Source organism: Populus nigra, chromosome 17, assembly GCF_951802175.1.
Source record: "Populus nigra chromosome 17, ddPopNigr1.1, whole genome shotgun sequence".
NCBI classification, from domain to species: Eukaryota; Viridiplantae; Streptophyta; class Magnoliopsida; order Malpighiales; family Salicaceae; genus Populus; species Populus nigra.
In genome coordinates, this window is record NC_084868.1 from 919,592 (window position 1) to 946,546 (window position 26,955).

Here is a 26,955-nt window from a genome sequence, read left to right on the forward strand (position 1 = left end):
CACACACTTTCACCTGCTTCTTCACAAAGAAAAGTCTACATGAAAAAAGTCAATTGGATATTATTAAAAAAGCACACAGTTCCCAAGTATTTTGGTAGATAAAAAGAGTTAATTAAAGTACAAAATTGAAATGTATTGATCATATTATTCACTATTACAGACGTTTAATTTCTCTCAAAGAAGATGTAAAACCATGACTTGTTTATTAAATAACAGCACACATTGCTCAAAAAATAATCAAACAAAAATAACAAAACAACTAAACTAACATGGAAGAAAAATTCACTATGGCTATAAATATATTTTTCTATTCAATGCTATAATGAATTTTTTGCTATTCTCAAAAAATTAAATGCCTGAGTTTTGAGAGTATTTTTATCTTTTCATATAACATATTAGTCATTAAAAAATTAACTAAGATGTATATATATTTTCTAATTTTTTTAAGCACATTAATAAAATGACATAATCACTCTTCAAATAAAATTTTTAAAAATAGGACACATGGGTTTTTATATCTTTTTATTTTCTTAAATATAATAAAATAACAAATTTACCCTTTAAATAAAAAAACTTAAATTGTACATTCAGGAATCTTTCGGTCTTTTCACTCTAGTTTTTCTGTTATTACCAAGTTCACCGAGACCAAGTTCGTGGAGGGGGAGGTGTTCACGCATTTCAGGTGGCTCATGTAGTGCTTCCTAGTGGAAAAAATGTTATTTTATCGTGTCGTTAAATATGTCGATGTGTCCTCTTCCTGTTGGTATGACATGTGTCGGTGGTAGTGAGATAATTTATCATCAATGAGTTTTTTTTTTCTCTCTTATCCCTCGAAAATTATAGATTGGTCATCTGATTTGTTGTTCATATTTGAATTTCAGTATTTTTTTTATTTTTGTTCTTGATCTTTTTATAAAAATTTTATTTGTTTTTAATTTCATCATTCAATCCTAATTTGTCATATGTTATTTTTTCTAATTTGGTCCTTATTCTTTTGATTTTTATTTTTTTTGGTCCTTTTGTAAAAATTTTATTGGTTTTTAATTTCATCATTTAATCTAAATTTATGGTATATTATTTATTTTTAATTTGATCTTTATTCTTTTGATTTTTTTATATTTTTATTAAAGTTATTTCTCTTTTCAATTTCACCATCTGTTAAAAACAATTATAGTTTTCATCTAATTTATTTTTTATTTTGATTTTTATCCTCATTCTTTTAATTGCTATTTTTTTAAAATTTTTAGTCTTTTCTTATTTTAGATACTTTTGTGTGATTGTATTTCTTTTTCTGATTTCATCCTTCAACGTTTGATTTGTTGAGGATTGGGTTTCCATGATTTTTTTATATATGATGCTTCTCATTTAAGGACATTTGTTACTAGTTTGAAAAGTTAACGGGGATGACATCTTTTTTTTTCTGATTTCATTATTCGACATTAGTTATTTTAGAAAAAAATGATTTTGTAGTTTTATTTGATTTATTACTAGGTTACATATCTATTACGCTAACTTGTGTTGATTTATACTTGTTTTTTTTAATTTCATCATTTTATATTTAATTGATTAAAAATTAATTATTATTATTTTTATTTATTTTTATCATTTGATATTAAAATAAAAATAGACTATGACTCGTATTGTTAAATTTTATTTATTTATTTAAAACGCACATGGGATATTTAAACATTGTTTTTTCAAAAAAAAAAAAAAAAAAAACAAACTCGCTGTGTAGCACGAGACGACGAATACTATTTTTCTATTTAGAAATCCAAAGTAGGAACATTTTAGTTCACCTTCCTACAATTCAAACGAACTTGTCCTTGCTTTCCAGTCAGTGGGTTTATATTCCCCATCTTCATCATAGACTTAGCGAAGTCAGCCCAAAAAGCCTTGGCATCTGAGCTATAAGCCTCTACCAAGCTATCAGTGGAGCCTCCATTGAAGAGTTCTTGATCAGAGTGAAGTAACCCTCTTTTCTTCAACAATTTGTTGAAGTATTTAACATCAAAGTTTGCTTGTGTTGGGTCTAAAGCGGCAAGGTTTGAGTTACCTCCAGTGCGTGGACAGGTTAATCTGCGTTTTCGAGCAAATTCAGGGTCAATGTTAGCTTCATTGTAGATTCTGTCTCTGAAGGTAAAACACTGTGCAGACCCTATAGTGTGGGCACCAGAGAGAGCTACAAGATCTCTCTCATCTAAACCATGCTTTTTGAAGTTTTTGATTAGGTCAGTAAGGTTCATAAGCGGTGTGGGGATGTCTTTGTCTGCTGTGGTTTTGCGAGCTGTGGTCGAGTCTCTCCTCCCTAGCTGCACTGCCCATGTCGGCCCTCCTAGCTGCACATATTTTTACACACGCACGTTACTATAGGATTACTTATACTTAAAAAAAAACACATGCAATTTATCAACATTGGACATGCAAGAGTAGAAATGATAAATAAACTACATACCACAACCACGGAATCACGAGCTGCAACAGCTAAAATGTCTGCACAAGAGACCACTGGACGTCCACAGACTTTGTCCGCCTCCAACTTGATTTGGTCAATAACTTCAAATCCTCTAGTTGAGTTTTTGTTAGGACCCGCTTTCTTTTCACTATCAAAAGCGGATGTTGAGTCCAAAAGAATTGACGCATCACAACCCTATATCATATACAGCAAAAGCCAAACCCATTACTATATATAAAACTTGTAATTAAGACCTAATAATTATGTGATAATTAAGAATAAGTTAGAACACCGGTTAGTGCAATACATGGACAAAACAATCATGGAAGTGGAGACGTAATAAAGAAGCACCCATGCGTCTTTCTTTGTTAACTGCCGCCTCCACAACTCGTTTGATAGCTGGTAAGGCTTGGGGACACACATGGTCGTAATAATTTGGAGACAGTTTTGAAGAAGAAGCTGTAGTAGGAACTGCAACCAACACAAGGAACAAGGTAGAAATTAGACTGAAGATGCCTAATGAAACCATGTTTTTTCTCCAATCCTGCGGTGAAATTAACTAGTGTTGTCTATGCCCATTGGCTGATTTGAAATGGATATTTATAGACAGGAGGAGGGAAATGGTACTGCCATGTTGTTTATTGTTCAGGTCATGCATGGCGGCCAAGTTTGAGACTTCCGAGAAGCTTAGAATTGTCAAAACTGCAAATGTCATGGCCATGACTATACAAGTGATAAATGTTGTGCTAAAAAAATTGTTTGATTTATTCATTGTTTTAGTGTTAACTAACCCCCCCACTATTTTTTCAACAAAAAAAAAAAACCTACTCCCCCTATTTATTTCTTGACGTAAATATTATTCCGATTGTGATGAAATTTTCAATGCATATTTTCTCACACCTTATTTCTTGCTAGACTTGAATATATACAAAAATTTATTAATCAAATTAAAAGCCAACCTGTTATATAAAATTTTAATATAAAATTTATATTATTTTAGTAAAAATTCTTTTAACTTACACTACATTATATTTAATTTTATTAATTAAAATAAAAATGATAGAATTCAAATTCGTAATTGTTTAGTAATTAAAACTTTAATACCTTATCAAAAAATATCGCAACCTAAATATTTAATTAAGCTATCAAAGCTTTTATACTATGCCAAATGATAATTCCAATAAAAAAACTTCAATTTATTATGTAAAGTTACGAGATATAATTTACATTATTATTATCTAATGCGAGCCTATATTATATAAATAAATATAGTTTAATGATTATGTATTTAGTAATTTCTTTTAATAACATAGATTCCAACGACTACATTCTATTAGATTAGTATATATATAATAAGAAAGTGATATCACCTTTATGTAACCCAAAATCAACCGAACTTTCCATGGAAAAAAATGATGGCGTTGTTAGCAAGTCTCTTTAGAAATGTATGGTGTGAGGGTTTATCATAACGAAAATTAAAGTATTAAAGTTGCGATATTAGACCTTCTCTTAAACCAATTAGGTCCAAGATAATGCATCATTTTTCAATAAAAAGGATAGCATTAGGTAAGAAACTCTTGTCATTATTGACTGATATACGCAATGTTTGACCGGCGGGCGAGGCAAAAAATCATTAATCATTTAACGATATTTTAAATGCTTCAACCTGTATGCTTGACTAACGAAGGTTGCCAAGCTATCTGCTAATAAAAATAGTTTATATATATATATATATATATATATATATATATATATATATATATATTGCTACGTACCCCTAAGGGAAATTTTTGAAAGTTACTTTATTGAAAAGGATATTCTGTTGATTTTACCTATACGACTCACCTAATCTATGCTCTAATTGATTTGATTTTCCAAGCTTTCTCTTGGCAAATGAATCATGTTCGCAAATCATCATACTGTGTTGATTGTGTGAAAATACGAGACTAACAAATTGAAAAATTGCATAATCCATATTTCCGTTAGGGGGAGTGTTTTTCAAGTGTCAATTTACAGTTATTTTATCAATTAAATTTTTAGATGAAATTTTAAGATATGATTTATAGTATTTTTTAATATATCCATTCAAATAAAAGTTCTTTCAACTTAAAACTTGTACATGTTTATATTACTTTATATTTATTTTTTATCAAATAAAATAAGTGATGAGATTTAAACTCATGACCATTTGATCAATAATATTTTAATATTATATTAAAAAATCATTATAACCCAATAACTTAAACTTTTAAATGAGAAGGTTCTTTGACATATTTTATGTTATTTTTTTATGTATTTATGAAATGAAAGTTAAAAATATAAATGCTAAAGAAAATAAATATTCATTTGGAGATCTAAAGTTTGAGTCTCGTACAATTGAATTTTTAATTCAATTTGATTGATCTATATGAAAATATCCTAAACTCCATTATAACATATAATTAATGAATTATAACTTATAATATAAACCAAAATAGTATTATAATGATTTAAAATGTTATAAATAATAATGAATTATAACTTATAATACAAATCAAAATAATATTTAAAAATATAATTATAAAAACATTAAATATATCTTTGTGGTCTATAAAGTGAAAAAAAAAATTGGTTTAAATTATAAGAAAAGGAAATACATAAAACCCAAAAACTTTCCCATCTCATTTTTTGTATACTTCCTCCCTTCCAAGAAGCTAACGTTTTACACTTTCTTGAAACTTTCTCAGTCTCGTAATACTAAAAAAGGCTTTTAATGCTTGATAGACACTTTGAGTTTGAACTGATTGTTCTATTTTTTTAAATTAAATTATTTTAATGTTTTAAAATTATAATATTAAAAATAATTTTTTTTAAAATATTATCTTGATGAATTTTTAAGTTAAAAATATTTTAAAATATTTATTATAATTTTAAACTGGCTATTTCTATCTTCTCAGTACTCAGTATATCTCTGCATATAATCTCAATAAATTAAAACTTAATAAACTAATAACATTAATTAAATAATATTTTTATTCAATTTCAAACTTAAAATTTAAATAATATATCAATTAAATAATATCTTAATTAATTTAACTGAAGCGAAAATCACCTAAATAATAATTTGTTTGTGTTAACAACGTTAACTTTTTCTAACCATTCCCAACACGTTTTCAACAAAAAAGAACATGAACGATGACGTGGAGTTGAATAGAATGATATGTAAAGAATTCTTATCTGCCTCTGCTTTTCTTCGAGTGGTGACAGAAAATCACATCCTTGAGACCTAATTTACAAAGTAACATTGCTTTGCACTCCACCTGTTTGATAATATAACTGTGAGAACTCTCCCTGCCCCAACATCTGCCCTCTCTTTCCCCTCACAATATCAGACTTTTCCATAACATAACATTCCAGTTCTTCTTCTTCTTCTTCTTTCTCCAGTAAAGACTTCTACTCTTAATCACCTGACCTTCTTAACCTTCAATAATCATAAGAACTAAGACATATCTCTCTCAAAATCCTATCCAATACCAACAAGTAACGACCACATAACCCACTCATGGCTCTCAAATTCTATTCTGAATGATGTCCAACATGGCTGACCTACAGAGAATTAAAGAAGGAATTTAAAGAACATTGCAAGGCTGAATCAAATCTGGCTTGACACCTATAAACTTAGAGCTAATATGGTGCGATCTTCGCCTAACGTTCCAAGCCTATCATTGCTGAAAGGTCATCGGGCAGAATTACCTATGATAAATCAAACCCTGGTGCACTTTAGGGATGAGCGGACTTATGCAATTATGGTTAGAACACCAGGTTGTGCAAAAATTCCAAAGGCACGAATAGTAATATAAAAAAAACATTAAAACTGAAGTAGCCCCTCATATTTTAACATTTTGTCGTTCTTAACAAAAATTGCACATTGGTTATTATTATTTGTTTAGGGGTATTTACTCACCATTTTAATAAATAATAAAAATACCTTTAAGAGTACAAAAAAAATAAAATAAAGAGTTTCAGGAAGGGTTATTTAGGTTTTTTTATTTTTTATTTACAGTAAAGTTACGCATGTACTCTTTATCATAACATAATTTTTGAATTTTTTTAAAAATAATAAATAAATGAATGATAAATAATTTGAGAATTGAGTCAAAACAACATAAATTGAAAATTTAAGAACTAATAAGATAAAATTCTAAATTTAGGAGTTAATTTGATAAAAAATTGAAAGAATTGATAAGTTTATGAAATTAATCAAACTTTGATTTAAAATCAATGCAATCAAGGGTTTAATTGAATAAATATCAAAGTTTGGGGCTGATTTGGGTTGTAATTGCAAGCAATTAAAGCCCAAGGACCACAGTGAATAAAAGGTGATACCATAGGGGTTAATTGATTTTTACAGGGGTAATTTTGAAAGAATTAAAAGTTAAAGAGCCAATTAAGGACTGAATTGATTAAATTGGAAACAAAGGACTGTTTTGTTAATGGCGCCGAAATACAGGGGTTCAATTGAAATTGATCCCGGGGCAAAATTAAAAAAGAAAATAGATTTTCCATGAATAAGGGCCCAATTGCTAAATTGAAGAACTTCAGGGGGGCAAACTGAAAATAGCCATTTCAGTTGTAAAATGGCGCCGTTTCAAAGAAAACTATTCATCTTCTTCGTCTGCCCTGACCAGGAAGAAAAAAAAAAAATTATCTGGAGGTGACCGCATGGCATAAAGGCCACGAACGGGGGGAGAGCGAAAGGAACACAGACGCGAAGGAGGGGAAGGAACAAACACAGGGGAGAAAACCAGAGGACAAGGACTAACAACACAGAGGGACCAGGACGAGCTGACAGAGAAAATCAAAAGAAAAGAAAGAATCAAGGGGGAGAACAGAACGAGCAAACACAGGAAGGAGGGACCGGGACGAACTGACAGAGAAAAGCCATGAAAAAAAAAGGGAGAACACAGAGGAACTAACAGAGAAAACACAGGGGGAGGGACAAAAAAAAAAAAAAAAAAAACTGAGAACGAGAAACGAATTAAAAACTAACACGAAGAAAAACACAAAGAAGGAAGAACAGAGAGAATAACATAAAGCAAAAAAAAAAAAAAAAGGGGAAGAGAGAACAAAGGAGAAGTGAACGAAAAACAGAAGCAGGGGACATTGGACAGTCATCGCACCGTTGCCATCGTCTTCATCCCTTCGTCTCCAGACCAGGTAAGTTCTTCATTTTCCCGCTTTGCATCTTCGATTCATTTCACATTGTGCGAAGGTATTTATAATTACCATCGCACTGGAGTGCATGCGTGTTGCCCAACCGGATAACTGGCTTGTGCCAGTGAGTAGGTTGGGCTGGATGGATCTAGCTCAGCCCGTATATTTAAGTTACATCTAGCCTGAAAATAAAAACAAAAACCAGTTGTGGCTAGGTTGTAGAACTTGATCTATAAAATTATTTGGTAAAATGTGAGTTTAATTTAACAATAAAATCTAAAATTATGCTTGTTTTTATCATGTTGCGTTTTTGAAATGTCTAAACTTCTATGTAGTCTTTATTTTGTTTATCATCACTATTCTATCATTGTTATTATCACTACCATCATTTTTACCTCAATTATAATCCTTATTTTTATCACTACTACTATTACAAACTGTACTACCATGTCATAACCATAATATATTATCACAATCATATTATCCTTGTGTGTGTGTGTAAAATATTTTACCAAAACAAATAACTTTTTAGATGTTGACAGTGAAATTGCCTTTTATGTTATCATTCAAGCTTTAAAAAATAAAAATAAAAATCTTTTTTAAAAAAGCATATACTAATTTAGATATAGATATAGATTATTTTTTAAAAATTAAACTAAAAACATTAATGTTAAATATATGAAAGTGATTCGAAGATACTGTAATTTCAAAACCTAGTGAATTGTGATGTAATGAGTAGCTTTGACATATATCAAGAGAATATTATTTTTGATATCTTGATAATAAATAATAAATTGTGTAATTTATTTTTTAAAGATGAATTAATTCATTATCATAATTTTTAGATTTATTAATTGAATTTTTTGTCGGTATTTATACTCTCAATCTGTCAGCACTATTTTTAACTATGAGCTCACATAAAGAAATACTCTATCAATAAAACTTTCGTCGGTAATTTCTGATTTGTCGGTGATTACCAAAGGATTTTTTAATGACAAAAGGGCGCCAAAAAAATTATACCTGCTTCATTTCGTTGGTATTTTCCTCAGGGAACTGAACATATAATTGGCATAAAGACTGCATGCAATTTTGTCCGTGATTTCATAGTGATAGTGACATTTGTAGTAATTTTTTTAACTCTCTAGAATATACCGATGGACTTATTTTGTCTATAAGACCGTCAATAATTATATATATATATATAATCTATAAAAAAATAGAAAATAATTAAAATAAAATAAATTAATATAAATCAACACTCAATAATAATATTCAGGAACTAGGTTGCTTGAAAAAAGAAGAAAAAAATCAACTCAAACAAATTTGTAACAAAAAATAACACAAAAAAATAAAAAAACAACAAAAAAATAAATCAATTAAAAGTTTTTTCCACCTAACCTAAAAAACTTGTTCAAGAACCCATAATCCAGCGACAGATAAATTCATTTAATTAAAATTGCACAAAAAATTAAATAATAATAATTAAAATCAATCTCATATATTTAATTGAAATTGAACAAAAAAATTGGAAAAAAAAATTGAACTAAAATTCAAAAAAATTATTCTAATATGAAAAAAATTCCTACAATAACATTCCTACAATTATTAAGAACAAAAAAAATTAAGAAAACAAATATAATGAAAAAAATACAAAAGAAAGAGAAGAAAAAACATCTTACCTTAATTTCATTACGAGTAAAGCTGAGAAGAGAAAAAAAATAAATTCATAAAATATATTAATTAAATGAAGAGAGGAGAAGACATATTTGCACGACGAGGAGAAGAGAAGAGAAAGAGTTAAGGAGAGAAGAGAAAGGAAGAGAGGGACAATGGTGTTTTTTACAAAAAAAGGAAGAGAAAAAAAGAAAAAGAAAAAGAAGAAAAAGAAGAAGCGTTTCTATTATGAAATTAGTGATTTTAGTCTTTTAATTGAGCTTTTTTACCGGTGATTTTATTGATAGATAATTCAATATTAATATTTTAAAACATCAGTTGATGATTTCGCTTGTAATATTTAATTTAATAATTTTTTTTCATAAACCTTCTAAATATCATTGACAACTTTTCAGTCCATTACTGATTCCACTTGTAATATTTAATTTAATTTAATTTTTTAATTTAATCAAAATTTTCAAAACCCCCTAAAATATTGTTGGTGACTTTTCAGTCCGTTGATGATTCTATCTTTAAAGAACAATAATTAACAGTGCAATTAAAAAGTGAATGGTTCCAAAACTCTCAGGAAAATACTGATGGACTTAATCCATCGGTAATCCTGTATGTAATTGACAAGATGAACAATGCAATTGAGAAGTAAAAAATCTTAAAGCTATCTGTAATATACCTATGGATTAATACCGTCGGTGATACAAGTTGTATAAATGACACATTATCGTACATTTTGGTTTTATTTAATTCCTTCCTTTCCTATTGTAATCCCCTCGGTATATTTAAAGCTATTTGTAATATACCTATGGATTAATACCGTCGGTGATACTATATGTATAAATGACACATTATCATACTTTTTGGTTTTATTTAATTCCTTTCTTTCCCATTGTAATCCCCTCAGTATATACCAACATAATATTTTTGTCGATATTTATCGATGGATATAGCGAAGAAATAATCTATTGGTAAAATTCATTGCAATCTACGAACAGATATATTCCGTCGGTATTTTCATTTGTATTAACCAATTTTCTAGTAGTGATCTAGCCTGTCAAATAAGTCAACATCCAACTTCTTAAATTAAGATTAAATACAAGAATAATGGATTCAAGTCCTTTCTTTCTTCACTTTGTGCGAATGAATTATAAGAAAAGCTAAATGATGTGGGAAAAGTACTCTAGCTTTCCTCACAAAACATTGTGGATTGTTACAATGTTTCTCCATATTAGTTTTTTTTACATGTGCTTTTTTTTTCATTTTGATTTTGATTTTTTTGTTATGATTTTTTTCAAAATTATTTTTGTCGATTTCATATGTTAATATTGAGATGGTTGAGAATTTATCTTTGTAATTTTTTTTATTTTATCTTTCTATGAGGTTAGCGTAGTTTGTGAGTTTTTCGAAGTAACCCAAGTTGCCTCTGTTATGGATTTGGTGGGTTTTTTAAATTGAACTTGATTTTTTTTATAGTTTTTTTTTCTCATATTGTTAAAAAAATAGTTTTAAAGAAAAATCATGTTATTAAACTTTATAAAGTAACAAAAATTAAAGGATGTAGGGGAAATCATTGTTCATCAACACCCATTGCACTACAAATTACAATAGTAATCCACAATGTTTTGTTTTTTTTTTGTTTTTGAATTTTTGTTATGATTTTTTTTTCAAATCTATTTTTGTCGATTTCATCTTTTAAAATTGAGATTGTTAAGAATTTAGATTTGTAATTTGCTTCTTTTTATTTTTCCTTTATATAAGGTTAGCATGATTTATGGGTTTCCCAATGTAACCTAGGTTGCCCTGATTTACGAGTTTGATGGGTTATCTTTTTTTTATTTTATTTTTTTAATTGAATTTAACTTTTATTATAGTCTAATTTTTTCTTATATAGTTAAAAAAATAGTTTTAGAGAAAAATCATGTTATTAAACTTTATAAAGTAACAAAAATTAAAGGGTGTGAGGAAACCATTGGTTCACCCACACACATTGCACTGTGAATGACAATAGTAACCTATAATGTTTTGCTTTCTTTATTTTTTCTTTATGTTTTTGAATTTTTGTCATGATTTTTTTTCAAATTTGTTTTTGTTAATTTCATCTTTTAATATTGGGATAGTTGAGAATTTAGCTTCATAATTTATTTTCTTTTATTTTACCTTTTTAAAGGTTAGTATGATTTGCGGGTTGGACATGATAACCTGAGTTGCCCTAATTTACGAGTTTGCTGGGGTGTTTTTTTTAATTGAACTTGACCTTTTTATCGAATTTTTTCTTCTTATATAGTTAAAAAAATAGTTTTTAAAAAAACATTTATGTAATTAAACTTTATATAATGTTTTTTCTTTTTATTTAACCTTTTTGTAAGGTTAACATGGTTTGCAGGTTTACCAGGATAACTCGAGTTGCCCTGGTTTACGAATTTGGTGGAGTATCTTTTTTTTTTTTAATTGAACTTGACTTTTTTATCATCTATTTTTTTTCTTATATAGTTAAAAAAATAGTTTCAAAAAAAAAAGTTATGTTATTAAACTTTATAAAGTCCATGAACCTATTCACAAGTTTGGCTGGTTGACTTGGTTCACGGGTGTGACAAGTTTAACTCTTTTCAATTAGTTTTTTTTTATCATTCGTAGATACTAGATTAATTGAGAATTCAGTTTCATAATTGGTTTCGTTTTGCCTTTTATGAGGTTATCGTAATATAAAAAAACATCTCGGTATTGGGTTGGTGTTTGATTTTGCAATCATCTATTTTTGTTATTATGTAGTTAAATAAAAAACAGATTAAAAAAATTATAATCCTAGTGAAATCCATAACTCAATTCACAAGTTTGACGTACTACTTGGCTTACCCAATTCACAAGTTTGACGTACTACCTAGCTTCCCTGATTCACAAGTTTACCCACCAATATGATATGTTTTTTTTTTGTTTTTGGTCTTTTAATTGTTTTTAATTTATTCTTTTTTGATTTCATCATTTAATATTGGATTAGTTGGGAAATGGACTGCATGATTGATTTTTGGTTGCTTTTTAGGGATAATTGTCTTAAATAAATAACTATTTTTAGGTTGGTGCTCAATTTTGTGAGTATATATTTTTATCATATAATTAAATAAAAAAATATAAAAAATTTATTAAACCCAATAAAGTCCATGACGGGGGGAGGTCGATCCAATCTGTTATCGTCTCAATATTTTTTTTAAAAAAATTATCATCTTAAAGTTTTTTTAAAAGCTAAATTATGTTTTTATTGATCATTAAGGTTGTATTTGAACCTGTAAAATCGATCGATTTAAATCGAGTTAGCTCTCACACGGTTTAATTAAAAACTTGAGTTAAAAAAAGAATTAAGTTCTAAAATTAATCTACTTTGTTAGATTTAATAATACTATTAAAAAATTCTCCGTGTTCTTCATATTTTTTTTTGAAAAATTGATATTGAGCCGCGGCTGAGCACGAGCCAATATACTTATATTATAATAGAATTGAACTCAACTTTTTTCTCTCTAATAGTTCAATAAATATGTTATTTAAGATAATTAAGAAGTTTCAAAACAGATTTAATTAATTACTATAATGGGTAGAAATAGCCAGCCTGTGAATGCAGGCTTAACACAACCTATTCAAGATACAAACAAGTGAGCCGAACTTGTTTTATTTTAATTCAACAAAATAAAATAAAATAAAAACCAACATATAATGGAAAATGCAAATTGAAATTCTGGTTCCAATAAAAAAAAATAATTTCATTGGAAATTAATACAACAAAATAACCTTACATTTTTAATACAATTGAAATCAATATACTACGCAAACAATTCAATCTTCCTTGCAAGTCTAAATTCACTCACAAAGAAGAGAGATGACACAATTACAATGAATAAATTAAAACACAGAATTTACTGTAGCATTATAATTAAAGAAGACGATTCCCTGCATATTGATCAAAAGATAAAGTAAATAAAAAATTATTTTTGCAGTCCAAACAACAATTTAGTTCACCTTCCTACAATTCAAACGAACTTGGCCTTGCTTTCCAGTCAAAATGTTTATATTCCCCATCTTAACCATAGACTTAGCAAAATCAGCCCAAAAAGCCTTAGCATTTGAACTATAAGCCTTCACCAATCCATCTGTGGAGCCACCGTTGAAGAGGGCTTGATCAGAGCGAAGCAACCCTCTTTTCTTCACCAAACTGTTGAAGTATGCAACATCAAAGTGTGCAGGTGTTGGGTCTAGAGGAGCAAGGTTCGAGTCACCTCCAACGAGTGGACATGTTGATTTGCGCTGTTTAACAAATTTAAGGTCGATATTTATTTCATTGTGGATTCTGTTTCTGAACGTAAAACACTGTGCTGACCCTAAAGTGTGGCCTCCGGAGAGAGCTACAAGGTCTCTCTCATTTAAACCCTGCCTTTTGAAGTTGTTGATTAGGGCAGGAAGATCCATGAATGGTGATGGGAGGTCATTGTCGGCTTTGTCTCTGCTAGCTGTGGTTGAGTCCTTCCTTCCTAGTTGGACGGCCCATGTTGGCCCTCCTAGCTGCACATATTTTAATATGAGCAAATATGTAGATTGCAATGTTAATTAAATTTTATAGCCGGCTTGCATGCATGATAATTTATTAATAAATTCTAAATTCAAATATTTTCATTCTCATTTTCAAATATTTGAAAAAAAAAATACTGAACCACCAACTATATATACAAAACAACTCTTTAATCGATCACATACCGCAACGACGGAGTCCCGGGCTGCAACAGCTACGATATCTGCACATGAGACCACTGGACGTCCACAGATTTTGTCCACCTCCGACTTAACTTGGTCAATAACTTCAAATCCTCTAAGAGAATTGTTATTAGGCAACGCATTCTTTTCACTGTCAATGGTGGACGTTGAATCCAAAAGAATTGATGCATCACAACCCTATATCACATATATACAACCAAGACCATTAGTATAAGAACAATATGCATGTAAACCTTAATTATGTGATACTATTAAATAATTAGGAGAAATTAGAATGTGATTAGTGTAATACATTGACAAAACAATCATGGAAGTGTAGACGCAACAAAGAAGCACCCATGCGTCTTTCTTTGTAAACTGCAGCCTCCACAACTCGTTTGATAGCTGGTAAAGCTTTGGGACACACATGGTTATAGTAATGTGGAGATAGTACTTTTGAAGAAGAAGCAGAAGTAGCAAGAACCAAAAGCACAAGGAAGGCAGAAAGACAGAAGATGGTACGAGAAACCATGTTTAGTTAGCACTAGATATGTAGTGATCACTCTGGTTAAAGCTCTTGTTTTGCTTTGATGATTTACTGTGTTTTCCTTGCCTTTCGGCTTATATTTATAGGGCATGGGGGAGCTAGAGTTGAAGTTCCTCGACATTGTAGGACTTGGCCAAACCTAAGACTTTTGAGGAATTTACAAGTGTCACACAAATGTGAAGGCCATTATTAGGGAGAAAAGTTCATTAATGTGCTCTAAAAAATCTGTTTGATTTAGTCATATCACAAGCTAGCTATCTAATTCATGTTTATATATGCATGTAGACCATGTCGTGGGAATTTTTTATTTTCTATTATACACACACTGTCTCTTTCTCAAGTAACTTATTTTTCTAGCTAATCTCCCAAAATAAAATATCTAGCTATTTCGAGACCGAGTCGGGGAGGTGAACAACCAAATCTCTTAATTTGTGCATCCATGGGCCATTAATGATCAGAGCTAGAGTATTGTTTTATATATTTGATTTTATATTTTAAAAATATTTAAAAAAGATTAATTTTTTTGTTTCAAATTAATTTTTTTTATTGTTTTCAGATCATCTTAATGTGTTGATATCTAAATTATTTTTTAAAATATAAATAAATAATATTATTTTAATATATTTCTAATTAAAAAATACTTTAAAAATAATCAATACCACTCTTCCAAATATTATTTACTGACCAAGCAAGGAGTAGAATCAAACTACATAATATATAATTAAGGAAAAGGAACCTAGGAGAAAGTCTAACTATTTTTCTTAAAAACAATTGGAGATTTCAATGAATTAATAACTTTTATTTTTAATTTTTTTTATTTGCACATGCTAATTGACATGATCATAGCTCCCGCGTTAACATAAAAAAAAAAAAACTTAGCATTAGGCATGCTAACCTTTAGACTATTGTCTTTGGATTATATATGCGACTGCATGGTTCACATAAAAATAATAATAATGTCAAGTGTCAACCATATTATAAAGCAACAAATAGAAAAAAACACATGTAATATGATACAAAATCCCCGCGGTTAATTTATTCCACAAGCTAGGGTGCTCAAGCATGCTAGCTACTAATTAATTAAAATATCTTCGAAGCAATTTCTTTTTCCACAAGTATACTTGGTCAAATGAATCTCGTACGTGTTGATTTTATCAACGATTCACCTGATCACTATAATTAATTATGAAAAAGCTAGTTAGATCCTTGTCGAGAACAAGAAAAGGTCGATTCAACGTTTCTAAGCTCTCTTGCTCTGTGGTTTGCCACGTGGCATGTAATTGTTCATCTTTCTAGAATCATTTTATAATCAGTTCCGAGCTTAAAAATATGATCATGTTTTGGATAAATTTTGGGTATTTCTAAATGTATTTCTGTTATTTTTTAAAATATTTTTTATTTAAAAATATATTAAAATAATATTTTTTATATTTTAAAAATTAATTTTAGTATCATTATATCAAAATAATCTAAAAGCACCAAAAAAATATTTATTCAAAGCCTTTTTATTTCTATTAATGGGTTAATTACAAGGGTAGTCCCGTTCTTAATGGAGCCTTTCTATTTCTATTTATAATATATAGAAGTTACACTGGGTAGACCACATATGTCCCTTCACCATGTTTGGCTCAATATTTAGTCTAGAAATGGAAGAAAATGCATGAAAAAAAAATGATGAAAATACTAAATTAATTAAAAATAAATTTCCCATTTATTATAATTGGTTCTAAATTCATTTAAGTTGCAAATTAAAAGAAAATGTGTGCTAACCATATGAATGCTAAAGATGGGTTGGATGGATGGTTTAAGTTAGTAAGAAAAATTAGATAATAGAAAGGATCTAATTCATCAAATTAGAAGTAAAGGACCTAAGTAATCAAATTTCTTAAGCCAGCGATGATGGGTTTGAAGAAGCCGACAAATAATTACAGCTGTAATCAACCCAGAAACAAATCACTAATCAGTAAACAAACCCTTTCATTCATCGTAAATTAACACAGCACTAAGGCCCCTTTGAATAACTGTCTCAAAGGGCTTTCTTTAGCTCTTAATAATTACAAGAATATTTGATTAGGTCTATATTATTAAAAAAGAAAAAAAAAACTAAAGGAGAAGAGATTTTTAGTGTATATCTTCTCATATATACTATTTAAAAAAAAACATTCTTTGATTTTTTAAATTTATATTTTTTTATTTTAATTTAATCTTTTAATATTAGATTTATTAAGAATAGAGCTATATAATTTTTTTAATTTACTTTTTATAAGGTTATCCTAAATTTATGACTCGGACTACAGATTCACTCAGTTGCTTTGATTTTTCTTCGTTTTTAATTGATTATTTCTTTTTAATTTTATTATTCAATATTGAGTAAATAAAGAACTAGACTTTTTGATTTATTTTAGTTTCTTTTCTACGAGGCTATTGTCATCTCATGATTCAGGTCACGGGTTTGAAAAATTAATTCTGATTGACCCGATTTGTTTTTTATGTTTTTTTTAATTGATTTTTTATCAATACTGTGTTAATTGGAAATTGAGTTTCATGATTCTTTTTTATTTGTTTTTTATTGAGTTATATTGATTTCATGACTTAAATCATGATCTTTATCTTTTTAATATATTTATAAAATTTAATTTTTTTTCTCAATAATTCATGAATTTTTGTGTCATGGGACCATAAGATATTAATGAAAAGCTTATTTAAAATTTCTTCTTGGAATTTGTCAGAGAGATATCTTCAAGTTTCAAATTCCATTATTTCGACGAATTTCGAGCTGTTTTCAATCATATTGCAATTGAACTTTAAACCATATTGCATTTGAATCCATTATACTTATCTTCATAATCAATAATAGTGATAAGATATCAGCTCTGGAAAATCTGAACTGCATAAAGTATTACACAGCAGTCAAACTTACTCAAAATTGAATTGTTGAACGCATATTTTAAACAACAATCAATCTATGAACGCTACTTTCATTGAAACAAAAGCTTCGGCGTATAGTCAACTGGGAACGCATCCACCCTGAAGGTTTATTTATTTAACTGGGGGTAGAGGAGAATAACTAAAAAATCAACAATTGTTTGTCGTAGATGTAATATTTTTATATATTAATGTTTTGGGGGGGTTGGCTGCTATACGGCGATGGAGGTGTCAGTCACTATCCCCATGCATATAATTTCCAAAAGCACTTCCACGAGAAAAATATTTGATTGAAAGTTAAGCAAGGTTAGGTAACCTTGATGTAACAACATTTATAACGTGGACTAATCTGGGAAAGCAAACCATGTACAGCCAATAATCTTTGATTATGTCTATATTACATTTTTCAATTACAAAAAAAAGCGAAGAGGGCTCAATATTTCACTATATATATATATATTGGAGTGAATTCTCACAATAAAATTACTATTTTTTAAAAAACAAAAACTCATTTAACTTTGTTTTAGAGATAGAAAGGTCTTTTCCATGCAATTCATTAGTAATTACAGGAATAAACGAGGTCAATTAGTTTTTTATATTCTTATTACATGATATAATTACTAAATTACTAAAAACTCATTTGATTTAATTTTTTTTTGATTCAGATGTTGAAAAATTATCATGTTTAATTTCTTTGAATGAAATATTTTTTAAGAATTTATCTATCTGCTAACTCAGATAGATTTATATTAATTTTTTTTACTAAAAACACCATGCAATCCATTACTCATCCACACTCGTAACATTGTGAATTGTGACGATAATGTTTTTTATTTGCTAAGAGTTTTAAGTCTTTTTTTCCCTTTTATTTTAATTAGATTTCATCAAAATTAATTAACTAAAAATATATTAAGGATATTATTTTATTAAATGTCTTACAATCTTTACTTGGTTTTTAAATAAAACTACAATATTGTTTTTATAGTGTTCCCGAGTGTTTTTATACAATCTTTCATGGTTTTTTTAATATTTTTTATTGACTTTCTTGCACTTGCACATGTCTATTTTTATGATAATATAATTAGATAAAATTAAATTGACTCCAAGAAGCTCCTCGTGGGAACACATAAATAATTTATTAGTCTTAATTTAATATATTTACATCAAAATCATTAAAACATTATTTTTTTATTATTAAAACTTACTTTGGTGATTGTGATGAGTTTTTGTTTATAAATAATTTTGGTGCAAAAAAAGAATAAAAAAATAAAGTGAATTAAAAATATAAAGAGGTTTTAATTAAAAAAATAATTTTTTTATTGTTATTTCAAATCATCCAAATGTTTTTAATATTTAATGTAGCTACTTTTGGTTTCTATCAAATAAAGCGTATAGGAAAAACAATTGTTGAGAAAAAAAAAATTAGTAAAGGAAAAACTATGCCAGTAAATTATTTTATTTCAACCAAATATAATTTATTGCTTTCTAAAAGAAACCATTTTGACATGTAATTAAATAAAAAAAATTGAATAGCTTCTCCCAGTACAAGATTTGATATATTAATCTATATTCATCCCTTAGCTTTTAAATTTAGTCTTTAGTTAACATTAACAATATTTTTTAATATTTATTTTTATATTATTTAATTAAATACATATATAAACTTTTCAATTCACTAAAAATTTTCTATCAAGTTAAAAAAAATATGCTTTACAGCTTTGATGCCACCCGCAGTGTGGCACTAGGATATACTAATCTTGTTTAACTTGCCTGTTTTACAGCTTTTGATTGGTTCTTTGTGATTGCATCAAGTAATTTTATTTTTTTTATATAACTCGATATCTGGATTAATTTATGTAAATCATAATTAATTTTTAAATTCATTAAATATCCTGTAAATCTTAATAAACAAGTAAAACATTACAGGGATGACATGTATTCACACTAATATTTAAATCTAGGATGCAGAGATAAAAAATTCCCTTGCCAGGCTTGGCCACGAACCTGGGTGTTGCATCAAGTAATTTGAGGTTGCTAGGATGCTTACGAATGAAGTTTACAATCAAATTCCAGGCTTGCATGTCCTGTCAAATGATTGAGCTGTCAACTACAGTCCTCATACTTTAATAAAACTAATTATCCAATCTCGAAGTTTCAAAGAACTATATACAATATAACCTCAGTAAATTAATAACTTGATTAAATAATATTTTTAGTCAATTGTGATTATTAGTATTAATTTATAGAGGTTTAACTATATAATTATTTTTATTAAACCAAACTTAATATGGTTGGTTGATCAGTCAACTCACCCCTTGGATCAAACTAGGTGTAAAGAAAAAACTGAATTAAAAGTTAAATCAGCTTGAGCCAATTGATCGAGTGAATCAACTCGTAACCTTGTAAAAACCCAGAAAAAACATGTTAATTTTTAAATTATTATTTTTTAAAATAATATTATTTTTATCTTTTTAATTTTTTTAAACTTATTTGAGTTAACTTACCCGATGATCCTGAGTCATAATTATCCTTTATGGGCTGGCTCATAACTAGCCTGTAAAAAGCCCCATCGAATTCGAAGCCCTTGGGTTTCTATAATCATTCCACTTGCTGTGTGCTTTTGAAAAACAAAACTCCAATTGCATAGATTTCATAAGTCACATCTCACATCGCTTTACAAAAACAGAGTCTTACAGACTACTTGGAAACTTTTTCCCAAGTATTGTACGCTAGAAGATGGAAATAGGATCGCACAAACTTTTTCCGCGATCTTACAAGAGAGCAAAATAACATGCAGACATGTATATATATGCCCTCCTTTATTTTTAGGATCTACTCACACACATAAACAAGAGCTGCAAGCCATTTGGACCATTGGGCAGAGTATTCAATTGGCCTTCCTGCAATTGGTCCTGATCTGGCCATTTGTGCCAGTAAGTGGGCTAAGGTTTCCCATCTTTATCATTGCATTTGCAAAGTCTGTCCTGAAAGCAGCCTGATTAGAGCTATAAGCCCTAACTTGAGCATCTGTAGAGCCCCCACTAAAGAGTTGCTGGTCAGAGTGTAAAAGACCCTTCTGGTTCAGTAAGTTCCTGTAGTAAGCACTGTCGAAAGATGTTGGGCTCGTGACATCCAAAGGAACAAAATTGTTAGTATTCTGACATTGAGCTTGTGTTGATGTTTTGAACGTGGAATCTATGTTGGTTTCGTTGTTGATTCTGGTTAGGAATGTGGTACATCTTGCTTGCCCTATTGTGTGAGATCCTGCAACACAAGAAATCAAGAAAACAAAACAATGGTCAATTGCTTTTCTATGCCTAGCTAATTATTGGCTTTAACTGCCATGAAGTTCAAAAAAGACAAAAAATTAAGCATACCAGAAAGAGCCACCATTTCTTTAGCTGTGAAACCTTTGTTAGAGAAGGCAGAGATGAGGCCACTGACACTCAAGGCTGGGGAAGGGACGTTGTTATTAACATCGCTAACACTTCCTGCTGTGGCTGAATCTCTCCTGCCCAATTGAACTTGCCAACTAGGACCACCCAACTGAAACAAAACGATCCAAAATATTTTAGAAAATGTAATTATATATATATAGACACACACACACACAGGAAGCCATGAAAAATGGTATTTTTCTTACAGCAACAACAGAGTCCCGAGCAGCAACAGATAAGATGTCAGAACAGGACACAACACCAGGGCAGGAACTCTCTAATTGAGTTTTAATATTGTCAATAACTTCGAAACCTCTCAGAGAATTAGCATTTGCTGGTGCTGTCTTTTCTCCACCGTCCAAAAGCACTGATGCATCACACCCCTGCTTCACAATATTGTTCCACCAATTAAAAGCAAATTCAACAGTATGACATAGTCAGGAAAAAACTCTGCATGCCAAGTAAACATGACATGATGAATCCATGCAAAAATACAAAGGGACAAGACAAGACCAGCTAGCTTTAGCTGGAAGGTCAACAATACCGGGCTGAATTATTTCTTTTACTTTTGAAGGGAGGAATTGGAAATAAAAGTGAAGGTGCTTTTATTTTTTATTTTTTATTTTTTATTTTTTATTTTTAATCTTACTAACTAATTATGTGCATCATATAAAAATCACGAGATTTTTTTTTGTTATAATTGATCTTGGATTAAGTTCGTAAAAAAAGAAGAAGATTAATTTCTAGCAGCTAACTGGCTAGCATGTAGTTGTGTTATGTGCCATACATGAATATGCAAAATAGCAAGTGTAAGATTTCTTAAAAAAAGTTTAATAAAGTATAGAAAAATAAGATTAATAGGGAAGTGATGATTAAAAAAAAAAGGCAGACAACTTGCATTAACAAAGCAATCATGGAAATGAAGACGGAGCAAGGATGCCCCCATGCGAGCCTCATTTGACACTGCTGAGTTAACAGCTGATTTAATGACAGAAAGGACACTGGGGCATGATGTTCCATAGAAGTTTGAAGCTAATTGAGCAGAAGCAACACCAACAAGAAGCAGAAATGCCCCTAGATGGAATTTGAAGGTAGTGATGGTTGACGAGGAAGAGTTAAAAGAAGCCATCTTTACTAGAGAAACAAGAAATTCAAATAAGGTTGAGGCTTGTGCTCGGTGCTGTGTTAAGCGTCTGAAGGATGTATATATAGTAAATTGCAGTGCACGAGTCAACCTTGCTTCAATTATATTTTGCACTGGGCACAAATAATTTGAGTCAATGTTGAAAAAGAAAGGATATAAAATATATAGTAAAAATATTATCTAAGGAAGGCCGTTGGTTTTATATAATTATATTACATAGTAATATGGAAAAGTAAACAATATTATTAAACAAGCATTCTCCGTAACATCTCAGGATTTCATCCAAAAATTTAAATTCTTGAATTAATATAGTATTAGAGTTTTAATTAATAACCAAATAGTAATATAGTAGCGTTAAGAGGGATACGTTCGATTTCCCATTAACAGATTATTAATTTATAAACTCATCATGGCCTTTTCACTAATTTGTAAAGTCTTATTGTCACACGAGGAAGGAGCATTGGTGCCATATGCATAGGGTGCTGATCTCTGTAGATATTCCTTTTCCTTTTAGGCTGAAGTTGGTGACTTAGTGCTGGTCATTTTCAATGCATTATAAGCTACTGTTATTCTGTAATATTCGTTGAACATTATCTCCCAGCACTTCTATCTTTTTAGCAAAACGCGTATGGGGCGAAGAACCCAGTCTTGAACAACGAAAAGTTGAGTTTTTGTAATTCTAATTTCATGATAAAAAATAATAATTCCATTCTACATATAAATTGAAATTCATCTATTACACACACACACACACACACACACACACAAATATTCTAATAATAATGAAAAAAATTCCATTTATTCCCACCAAAGAATTGGATTTTCATTGATAATTTTCAAAGAATTATCTGAATTAAAAACGATTCTATAATAAAAAAAATTATTGAAATTTTTTGGAAATTTGTTTTACTTTTAAAACAATTACCATGAATGATCCGCGTTATTACAAAAGACTCTGTTTTCTTTCTTAAATCAGCAATGGAGTTTTTGTTCGATTATTCATGATTTTTTGTGTTATGGGGTTCATAAGATATTAATGAAAAGCTTAGTTAAAGTTTTATAATATGCTTCTTCTTGGAATTTGTCAGAGATATCTACAAATGTCATATTCCATTATTTTGACATATTCCGAGCTATTTTCAATCAAAGGAAACTATTCTAGTGCATTGATGCATGCTTGTCTTGTATATTTAATGTTTCGCATGGGGTTGATTTTTGCATATTTTGAAATTTCTGTTGTCCTAATAATTTGTTTTTATTTCAAACTAAAGCTTCTTTGATACTTAAATACTGGTGAGAGATTATTCAAAAATATTGGCTTCATAAAATTATAAATATTTCTCGTAGTTTTGCTCTATTTATTAATTTTCAGGAAAAGAAGAAATTAATATGCAACGAAATATTATCCCACTCCCAATTAATTCCCACAATAAATGATTTTTTCAATGAGACCCCCTCAAATAATTAGACATTCATGAGTTTTTTAAATTCCAAACAAATTTACCGTTATAATTAATTGGATGGTGGAATTAATTTGGGTAAAGCCTATTTTTATGAGGGTCTCAATTGGGAAAATCTTTTACCAGAGAGACTTAATTGAGGATAATATAATATCATTGATTGAACTCTGTTGATTGAAGGATTTCACTGTTAAAATATTATAGCATTGGACTCATGTTATTATGAATTACACTGCTCATTTTTAATCATATTTTTCTTTTTTAATTGTTAAACTACTGATTTTTTTAATTTATCCCCCGAAGTTAGATTATCATGGTTTTTTTGTTTGCATTTCTTTCGATTTGCATAACCTTGTATGTGTTGAGTTTTGTAAGATATAAGATGATAAATTAGAATTTTTAATTTTACAAATTAAAATTTTATTAGGGTTAGAAATAGAAATTAAAAGAACAAAAATCAAATTCTACAAAGAACAAAAAATGTCCCATTTAGATTTTGGAGTGAAAAACTTCAGTTTAACCCTCAAATTTTCAAATATTTTATCATTTTATTCCTATTATTTTAACAATTCACATTTTATTACCGAACTTTATTTTCATCACATTACAGTTTTTATGTATTGAAAAAGAATAGAGAAATTTGCTAAAAACTTTTGAGAAAAGAAAAAAATGCTAGGTTGGCCACATTGTAGCCGTAAAAGAAATCCAAGCTTTTTTTTTCTAATTGGTTCGTCTTCTTTGAAGAAGTTCAATGAACATGGGGGGGGGGGGGGGGTGGATAACGAAAACTCTTCTGCCATGAAAGACAACCTACCCTCAATTTCTTATAGGCCTGCTCTAGAAAAAAGAAAAACAATAGAGTTTGGTTCTTTTTTATCCATTTATATTAATTGTTTTAAACTGTTTGGTTCAACTTTATTTGTCAATAATAATTTACATGTTTTTTTTAGTTTTATAATACTTCAAAGAGATTAGTATAATTTATCTCAAAAATATTATCTTTTATATTTTATATAAATTAATTTTATTTGTATGATGTATTTATAAAAATAAAAGTCATTTGATGTTAGCGGTGAAAATTAATCTCTATAATAAAATAAATGAAAACATATAAAATAAAAACAATAATTGGTTTTAAAAAGTTTGCATGTGTTTTTATCTTTTGCTTTTATTTAGAAAAATAACTTTTCATACTTTAATTTATAATTAGAGATAACAATTGTTTTTTGGTTTATCAGTTTTTTTATTTTATATTATTATTAATTTATTTTATGAAGCATATGAAACAACTTTTTGTTTCTCAATCAAAAAGATATAATATATGAAAACATGTTTATAACATAATTGTTCCTTTTTCTTGTGTTTAAAACTAACTTGAAATTCTTGTGTTTAAAACATGTTTATACCGAATGCAGCGCGAGAATAAAACTATTAATTAACTATTAATTAACCAACTAATAACAGACTATCCATCCGGTGTAAGCATATTGCATTTGAGTTGATAATGCATATTTATGCTTATTGCTTGACCTCCAATATCTTCAAGTTTTGAGGTTCGTCAGAGCATAAAATTTCTTCTTGGAATTTGTCAGAGAGATATCTTCAAGTTTCAAATTCCATTATTTTGACGAATTTCGAGCTGTTTTCAATCATATTGCATTTGAACTTTAAACCATAAGATATTAATGAAAAGCTTATTTAAAATTTCTTCTTGGAATTTGTCAGAGAGATATCTTCAAGTTTCGAATTCAATTATTTTGACGAATTTCGAGCTGTTTTCAATCATATTGCAATTGAACTTTAAACCATATTGCATTTGAATCCATTATATTTATCTTCATAATCAATAATAGTGATAAGATATCAGCTCTGGAAAATCGGATTCTGAACTGCATAAAATATTACACAGCAGTCAAACTTACTCAAAATTGAATTGTTGAACAACAATCAATCTATGAACGCTACTTTCATTGAAAAAAAAGCTTCGGCGTATAGTCAACTGGGGACGCATCCATCCCTCAAGGTAGGTTTATTTAACTGGGGGTAGAGGACAATAACGAAAAAATCAACAATTGTTTGTTAGATGTAATGTTTTTATATATTAATTTGTTGGGGGTGGCTGCTATACGGCGACCTGGAGGTGTCAGTCACCATCGCCATGCATATAATTTCCAAAAGCACTTCCATTAAAAAAGTATTTGATTGAAAGTTAAGCAAGGTTAGGTCATTTTGATGCTCCAACATTTCTAACGAAACGCATTATTTGCCTGTGGACTGGTCTGGGAAAGTAGACATCTAGTGTATATGACTAAGCGAACCAAGTACAGACATCATTTAAGAAATATATACCAGCTAGCATGATTTAATGTTTTATTCATGGCTATCATTTCGGAGAAGGAAAAAGTCTGAAGATCGTTCCAAAAGTCATTTTTGGATAACAAGATGTCTCAAGGATTAGAAGTTTTACTAGCAATTTTACCTGTGTGCTACCGCTAGCTGTAATTTTTATTTTTTAGAAAAACTTTAGGCATGTAGGTTATTTTAAAAAAAATTCAAAGTATAAATAAAAAAATTATGAAAGCAACTAATTAAATAAATTGATAATTATTTATATAAATAAACAAAAAAATTAATTAAAAATAGCTAAAAACAATTAAGAGATGGATATAAGTCAAGATATTTGATCCTGTAAAATGAAATATTTACCCGTTTGTGTCTACTGAATTTACTTATTAAAATAAATAAAAAAATAAAAAAAAATGAATGCGGAACTGAAAACATTATGTAAGACCAAACATATAAGAAATATTATTTAAGAATAAATAATTTTTTATATAAATTAAAGCTCACATGTATAAAATAAAATGAATTATTCAAAAATTAAATGCAAAAAAATTATTTTAAAAAAAAATTTATTCAAAAAATGTCTACAAAACCCATGACCTAGATCAAGAGATCAGGATAAGCTGATAAAAAAGAAATTTACAATAACCACAAAACCAATATTTTTTTTAAAATAATGTGAATGTTAAAATCATAAAGAAATTGAGAAAAAAAGGTCTCTAACTGCATGAACTTGTCAAACTTGTTACCTATGTCAATAGAACAGAAGCATCACAAATGAAAAAGCTATTTCCCATCAAATCAAAAGCTAGAGGATTAAATAGAAGAAAAAGAACCACACAAAAATTATGATTAAAAGAATGAAGGAGAAAATTGAAATAAAAAATAAATTAGAGGGCATCAAAAAAATTTGTATTGGAGGGTTAATTTAAAAACACTTAAAATTTAACAAAAGGGAAAATAAATTAAAAAATTATGGGCCAAATGGAAAACAATAAAAAAAACATAATTTTTGTTTAACGGATGAAATTAAAAACCAACAAAACTTTAAC

The 26,955-nt window shown here is 28.8% G+C and overlaps 3 protein-coding genes across 3 annotated transcripts; all 3 read right to left on the reverse strand.

Annotated features, from left to right (window-relative positions):
• Window positions 1–1,704: 1,704 nt before the first annotated feature.
• LOC133677664 (peroxidase 2-like) lies at window positions 1,705–3,024 on the reverse strand. The gene is made up of 3 exons (XM_062099780.1): window positions 2,760–3,024; window positions 2,453–2,647; window positions 1,705–2,336 (listed from the first exon to the last, which is right to left on the reverse strand). The coding sequence occupies exons 1-3, from the start codon at window positions 2,979–2,981 to the stop codon at window positions 1,788–1,790; spliced, it is 966 nt and encodes a 321-aa protein (XP_061955764.1). The 5' UTR covers window positions 2,982–3,024; the 3' UTR covers window positions 1,705–1,787.
• A 9,994-nt stretch (window positions 3,025–13,018) lies between these two features.
• LOC133676474 (peroxidase RIP1-like) lies at window positions 13,019–14,628 on the reverse strand. The gene is made up of 3 exons (XM_062098139.1): window positions 14,361–14,628; window positions 14,051–14,245; window positions 13,019–13,858 (listed from the first exon to the last, which is right to left on the reverse strand). Exons 1-3 carry the CDS (start codon window positions 14,577–14,579, stop codon window positions 13,310–13,312), a joined length of 963 nt encoding a protein of 320 aa, XP_061954123.1. The 5' UTR covers window positions 14,580–14,628; the 3' UTR covers window positions 13,019–13,309.
• A 5,509-nt stretch (window positions 14,629–20,137) lies between these two features.
• Window positions 20,138–22,146, reverse strand: LOC133676775 (cationic peroxidase 1-like). The gene is made up of 4 exons (XM_062098510.1): window positions 21,855–22,146; window positions 21,163–21,339; window positions 20,897–21,065; window positions 20,138–20,783 (listed from the first exon to the last, which is right to left on the reverse strand). Exons 1-4 carry the CDS (start codon window positions 22,083–22,085, stop codon window positions 20,407–20,409), a joined length of 954 nt encoding a protein of 317 aa, XP_061954494.1. The 5' UTR covers window positions 22,086–22,146; the 3' UTR covers window positions 20,138–20,406.
• Between the last annotated feature and the right edge of the window lie 4,809 nt (window positions 22,147–26,955).